General features: G+C 43.5%; 1 protein-coding gene across 1 annotated transcript; it reads left to right on the forward strand.

Moving 5' to 3' along the window:
• Positions 1 to 1,228: 1,228 nt before the first annotated feature.
• On the forward strand, positions 1,229 to 5,542 carry LOC130203943 (cerebellar degeneration-related protein 2-like). The gene is made up of 4 exons (XM_056430405.1): positions 1,229 to 1,400; positions 2,141 to 2,253; positions 5,128 to 5,276; positions 5,368 to 5,542. The coding sequence occupies exons 1-4, from the start codon at positions 1,319 to 1,321 to the stop codon at positions 5,540 to 5,542; spliced, it is 519 nt and encodes a 172-aa protein (XP_056286380.1). The 5' UTR covers positions 1,229 to 1,318.
• Positions 5,543 to 7,388: the final 1,846 nt, after the last annotated feature.

Here is a 7,388-nt window from a genome sequence, read left to right on the forward strand (position 1 = left end):
TCTTACCCCCCAAGACGTTTTTAAGAGGACACAGTTCAACACGGGTGATAATACCAGACACATAGTGTCAAACTCAGGGATGGATTAACCAACGGGCCTACCGGGCCCAGGCCCAGGGGCCCATGAGCTCAGGGGGCCCCTGGGCCTGAGCCTCCGCGCGTGACGTCGCTGTGATTAACATTGTATTGATATGAATATGATGATATGACACGATGCGCCGTAGCCGGTATATGCTAGGCTGAAGTCATTCATGTCAGTAACAGGGCCCCAATAGTCCTACTGAGGGATGGATTACCGAACGAGCCTACCGGCACCAGGGGCCCATGAGCTCAGGGGGCCCCTGGGCCTGAGCCTCTGCGCGTGACGTCGCTGTTATTAACATTGTATTGATATGAATATGATGATATGACACGATGCGCCGTAGCCGGTATATGCTAGGCTGAAGTCATTCATGTCAGTAACAGGGCCCCAATAGTCCTACTGAGGGATGGATTACCAACGAGCCTACGCACCAGGGGCCCATGAGCTCAGGGGGCCCCTAATCCAGAGCCTCTGCGTGAAGTAGCTGTTATTAACTTTGTATTGATATGATGATATGACACGATGCGCCATAGCCGGTATATGCTAGGCTTAAGTCATTCATGTCATGGTCATATAATTCGCGTTATGTTGTCTGCTCAGCTCCGGTATCGTTGTTCCATACGGACTGTTTTGTTAGCGATGTAAAAAAAATAAAAAATCAACAAAAAAATGTAAGACTTTTTTTTTTTGACTTTTTTTTTTTTTTTTGCGGGTGGGGGGGGGGGGCCCTTGACACGTCCAGGCCCAGGGGCCCGTGGTTTCTTAATCCGTCCATGGTCAAACTCCACACAGGAGGACCGCCCGAGTTCAGGGACCGAACCCTGGCCCCTCTTGCTGTGAGCCTGGAGAACCACTCCACGTTGATTCAGATTTGTTTTTTATATAGTGTAATGTATTCATTTTGAATTAGATTAATAAAAATAAAAACACATATCCATATGCCACCAGCAGGTGATATTTTAGCAATGACCCCCTCATCTACAACGTTGGCTGCTTTTATTTTGAAAATTCGAAACCGGAAACATGTCTGCAACGCAGCAGAGCCGTCACCAAGCGTGAGCTGTCTGTCCGTCCGTCCGTCTGGAGATGAACGCATACCGGTGCCGGTTGCAGGCGTGCAGACAGCGGCAGGAAGGACGCAGGCTGAGCCGCTGATCGCCGCGCGGTGCTCTCCTCCTTTCTCATGTTTACAAAGCGGATTCCTCCTGAAAGAGTGAGACTGATTTGAACCGCGAAGATGTTGACAGACATGGTTGTGGAGCAAGAATTTGAGATCAAGGAGGAGGAACCGTGGTACGACAAGCAAGACCTTGAACATGGTACAATTTCTCTTTCAGTCTTTGTCTCTGAATCCCATTGAATCACATGCATCATTTTATAATATCAACAGTCAAATCAAACAAAAACGAATATGGATTTATGACATTTAATGTAAGTGTTGCATTACAACCTCACTATCTAACCAGCAGGTGCACGGGAGGTTAAATGTGTAAGAATTTCCATGTGATTTTTTGAGCCTTGTAATGTATAATATTTTCAGCCAGGATGTTTTATGGAGTCTAAAATATGTTTTAGTGTAAAAACATCTTGGCGGGCTGCAGGGAACCACAGGAGTCAGCAGGACCCTCACATATGCGGCAAAGTGAAAAAAGAAAAGAAAGAAGGTTCCGTAATGAAGAAGTGGGCTTTGACCTTTGACGTTTTCATGCTTTACACTGAAATTTATGGATTTGGGTTTGTAATGTACCCCTCCCCTCTCAATTGGGTAATCTTTGTTTAATTTAAAACAATTTTCTTTATGGTATATGAAGGAAAGACAAACAATAAGTGGTTGGGGTAATTGTCAGTCAGGTAAATGAAAAGGCCCATAAAGAAATAACAAGCAGTCCTTACTTATCTAAAGACTTACATATTCAGTTCATATATAAAGGTGGGTGAAAGTGAGTTACTGGCCACCAACAACAATCTCACAAAGCTGCTTTTACTGTTAAAGTCGGCGTGTCTCCATCAGGCTGAACAGCTCTGAAGCTCTAACTCCTCCTCACGCGTCTCTCCTCAGACCTGCAGCTGGCTGCCGAGCTCGGGAAGTCTCTGCTGGAGCGAAACCGGGAGCTGGAGCAAGGCCTGCAGCAGATGTACTCCACCAACCAGGAGCAACTGCAGGAGATCGAGGTAAAGAGGCGGCGTCCAGTAAATAAGAGGGTACTGTCACAAAAGTACCTGCTTGGTTCTTGAAGCACTGGTTTCCTCTGGATTGTTGCTCTAAATTGTCCAATCGCAGGTTTATATTGCTTCAGAATATATTGAAAACTCCCTAAAACAGATGCTAGAGCTGATCATCAGTAAGAAAAACAGTGCTCTTTAGTAAATACATCAATACAATATTGTCAACTGAGTTTAACATGTTAACAATATTTAAAAGTAGCAGTTCTCTATAATAAAAGTTATTGGTTTGTGCATTAATTGGAGTGGCTTTATTTGGTATATTAACATTATTATGGAAAGCATGACCAATTTAATCATGACATATGATTTGCTAGATAGTATAAAAGTGGATAAATGAAGTAAATTACAGTTATATTACTAGTATGTGTCTTCCTCTACATATTTAAGAGAGGGCCACGCAGGATTGTGCCCTTTAACCAAATTATTAGTTTATGGTCTTATTTCAAAGAAATTCAATATTTAGCTTCAGGTTTTTCCAATGTTTCAGGACTTGCAACCTCTTAATTTGGTAAAGTGAGGTTGGTCTGACACTAAATCTCTCACGGCTGCCAGAGTTTAATCTCTTAAGACTTTACGGGACACTTGTGATGTCACGTTTCTGAATCCCGCTCATGACCTAAGCTTTACTGTGTGAACCGGAATGAAACGCTCGTCATAATTTGCGTCATTCTTTGTAGACAATCTAAACGAATGTAAACAACACATTACGTTTTTTAACATACTCACTATGATACATGGTATTCATCTCTTTGTGACTGTATTTTCAGTCTGACATTGACCTGCAGGTCTGTGACGTTGGTCAGTTGATTGACAGCCAGCAGATTACATGAGAAAAAGGTTCAAAGTGTCCTCGCTGCAGCAGCTGATAAGATAACCTGTTCTTAAGGAAACTGACTGAGGAGTTTCAAGTTTCAAGTTTCAAGTTTCAAGTTTCAAGTTTTTATTGTCACATCCCCTTTTATACAAGTATAATCGGTTCGTGAAATTCTTATGTGCAAAACACCCGACAGCAGTAGCAGACTAAAAAAAGAATAAGAATGAGAATAAACTATACAATATCCACACACAAAAAAGAAGAAAGTATTAACAATATATATATAAAACAATGTAATAGAATATACATCATGGCAATATATATATATAAAACAATGTAATAAAATATACACTTTTTTTGAGACTATATATATATATATGTATATACATACAATATATATATACAATATATATATATATAAACAATGTAATAAAATATACACCATGGCCATAGATATTCACAGAATATGTTCTGGTGTGTAGTGTTAATGAGGGTCTCAGTCCTTGTTCAGCAGCCTGATGGCCTGACTGAAGAAGCTGTCCCTCAGTCTGTTTGTCGGCACTTGATACTGCGGTATCGCCTGCCTGACGGTAGAAGGGTGATCAGTTTGTGGGCGGGGTGGTTATTGTCTTTCATCATCCGTTTGGCCCTGGCCACGCACCGCTTGGTGTATATGTCCAGGATGGAGGGAAGCTCACCTCCAACGATGTACTGTGCCGACCGCACCACCCTCTGTAGTGCCCTACGCTCCAGGGCGGTGCAGTTCCCGTACCAGACGGTGATGCAACCTGTCAGAACACTCTCGATGGTACTGGTGTAGAATGTTCTGAGGATGCGGGGCCATGTTGAATTTCCTCAGTCGCCTAAGGAAATACAGGCGTTGTTGGGCCCTTTTCACCACGTGAGTGGTGTGCGTGGTCCATGTGAGGTCCTCGGAGATGTGCACGCCGAGGAACTTGAAGCTGCTGACCCTCTCTACTGCAACTCCGTCTATGGAGATGGGGTGTGCTCTCCTCTCCGCTTCCTGTAGTCCACGATCAGCCCTTGGTCTTCTTGACGTTGAGGACGAGGCTGTTCTCCTGGCACCACTGTACCAGTGATCCAACCACCACCCTATAGGCTGACTCGTCGTCGTCGGTGATCAGCCCCAACACTGTTGTGTCGTCAGCAAACTTGATGATGACGTTGGAGCTGTGCATGGCCGTGCAGTCGTGGGTGTACAGGGAGTAGAAGAGAGGGCTCAACACGCATCCCTGAGGGGCTCCCGTGTTGAGGGTCAGCGGCTCTGAGGTGGTACCGCCCATCCTCACCACCTGGCGGCGGCCCGACAGGAAGTCCAGTATCCAGCTGCACATGGTAGAGTGCAGGCCTAGACCTCTGAGCTTGGTGTCGAGCTTGGCGGGAACAATAGTGTTGAACGCTGAGCTGATTAGAGACATTCAGGTCGGAAACACAAATGTGAGATTAGCTCTTTAGATTTCTTTTTCTTTTATGATGAGAAAAACAGCTGAAACATCTAACTGCAAATAATAATGTGGGTTTGTTTCCTGTACGAGGGCCACTGTAATCATTAGAAACCATTGATTCCGCTGGTAGTTTGACCTACATATTATTGATTTGTTTTTATTGTCAATATTTGAAATGCCTTGTAGTAAAAATACTACAGAAAAAGGTGAGGTTTAAGACCTGATTTTTAGCCTCAATTAAGTGTCAATTGAATTTTTTTGAAAATCTCTGCTCTGTTTCTTTAAAAAGAAAAGAAAAAAATCAGCTTTGCTTCAATGTTCCCGTTTCTTTCTCGGCTCTGTCTTTTTCTGCGCATCTTTTTTGTATGAAATGTGCTTTATAAATACCATTCTAATTTAATTAAATACAATATTTTAATAACGCATACGGAAATATCAATACCAGACTGGGTGTCTCGTTATATACGGTTTGTTGTGTAGATGACGATGCACAACAAACCGTCATTCATGCCGCCCCCCTCCCCCTGTCACCTCCTCCAGTACCTGACGAAGCAGGTGGACCTCCTCCGGCAGGTCAACGACCAGCACGCTAAAGTGTACGAGCAGCTGGACGTGTCGGCCCGAGAGCTCGAGCACAGCAACCGCAAACTGGTGGTGGCCGGCCGGACGGCGCAGCAGAAGATCCAGGGGTGAGGCGGCAGATCAGAGAAGCACATTTGCATCTCGACTCCAATGTTCCTTCGCCGGTCACGTGACCGACCTTCGTGGCTCTGCGCCCAGGCTGACGGAGACGGGGGAGCTGCTGCAGACGCAGGTGGAGGAGCTGCTGCATCAGGTGGACGAGCTGAAGCTGAGTCCGTCTCGGGCCCAGAAGCGTCCGCACAGAGAGAAGTGGCCTCCTCGCAGCTCCCAGAGCGTCTCCTGCCTGAAGGAGCTGCAGAACACTCTGCGGTGAGGACGCTGGCGCTCGGTGTTTGTGTCCTTAGGGCGCCGCCGATGGATACGTCGTCGGACAGACTCCCTCCGCCTCACATCCACATAGATGTGATATTTTGGGCTTTTCAATTTAATTTAGACGGTTAACTTGAAGACGTGACCTCACTTTTGATGGACACACAACTTCTCTGTTTTTTATGAAACCAAATGAACTATTTCAATTTACTTGAAAAGAGTTTGATTCTGAGACGGTCGGTCGGTCGATCAGTCGATAGCAGTAGAATCATTTTCATAATTAATTCCTCGTCAAAGTCATTTATCGAGCAAAAATGGCAAACATTCGCTCGTTTCGACTTCTTCGAACGGAGGATCTGCTTCTTTTCTCTGTTTTATAAAAATAGTGTCATTGAACATATTTGGCTTTTGGAATTAAGAGAATATTATTCAGAAAATACACATAGTCTCTTTCAAATGAAAGCCAAATAACTGCTGATTGATGGACTGACACCCGCAGTTACCAGTCTCGTAAACAATAAAAACTGGTGACTGGGGCAGGGAGTCATTCAGCTCACGGTTATCTTGTGGATGAATTGATCCTGATTGTAAGATTGTTTGGTGTTAACTTGAACCTGGAAGAGGAACCCTCTTAAAGGCCTAGTCACTGATCCAGAAGCTCTTTGTGAGCTTCGAGAAGGGAAGTAGCAAATCCTCCACTGAGTCCTGCCGACTGCTAATCCTCCTCGCTGCACGCGGTGGTCACTTGCTGTCGGCCCGGACGGAAGCCTCAAAACATCCCGATCAGACGGCCGTACATCTCCCCGATGAACTCGACACAGAGCCATGAAATGGGTGTGAACTGGTGGATGAGGTTGGAAGGAAAGAGGTCAAAGTCTGAGCTGGAGGCCGCGAACGTGTCTCAATCTCTCTCTCCAGATGAGATTAATTCTTCATCTGATTTATAATCTACTGATACATTATACAATTGGAATGGAGCTACATTATTGGCAAGAATGTATTTTCATTTTTCGTTTGTTTGTTTTTAGATTTTTTGTTATTTTTACCATCTTAAAGTGTTTTTTACCAAATAAAGATCTCTGTGAAAAAAACACAGATATCCAAGACGGATAGACGGACACCAGTATCGGGTACGTATTTGAAAAAAATACATATTAAATGGATTTTGATTTAATGGATCTAAATCGCCCAACCGTTTGTTTGTAAATGTCTCATGATGAATCCGCAGTGTTGTGAGTTTGAACCTCGTGACCTTTGGACACCTCGTCACCTTTCACTTTGTTTTGCCCGTTTTATGAAGCGCACACAACCGAGAGTTGTAAAAGAGAGGACGAATTCATATCCACTCAAGGTCCACTTGTACTCGCCTGCTGTGGAGATTTTGAACCATTTCTGAACGATCTTGAATTCATGAAAAATTGAGGAAGATGCCAAAGAAAAGAGAACAACTGGAATTATAACATTCCTCAAATTGACCTCATTGTCTCCGATGTATGTGGCTATTTTTTCCCCCAAAAAAAAAATTTCCCCCGGGATCCCCGTGGGGGTTTGGGTTAATAAAGGTTAAAAATTGATTTTGAAACATGTAAACGGGGGAAAAAAAATTAAAAGGTTTGGGGGGGAAAAATTTATTTTTTGGTTTTTTTTAATCCCCCGGGAAAAAATTTAAATTTAAAATTTTTTTAAAATTTTAAAAAAATTCCCTTTTTTTTTTAAAAATAAAAATTTTTCCCTTTTTTAAAAATTTTTTTTTAAACCCCCTTGTTTTTAAAATTTTTTCCCCTTCAAAAGTCCCCTAAGACAGATTTAAAAACAGTTGGCCCTCCCCTTTTGACCAACCCGTTTTTAAA

Source organism: Pseudoliparis swirei, chromosome 13 (genome assembly GCF_029220125.1).
Source record: "Pseudoliparis swirei isolate HS2019 ecotype Mariana Trench chromosome 13, NWPU_hadal_v1, whole genome shotgun sequence".
NCBI lineage: Eukaryota > Metazoa > Chordata > Actinopteri > Perciformes > Liparidae > Pseudoliparis > Pseudoliparis swirei.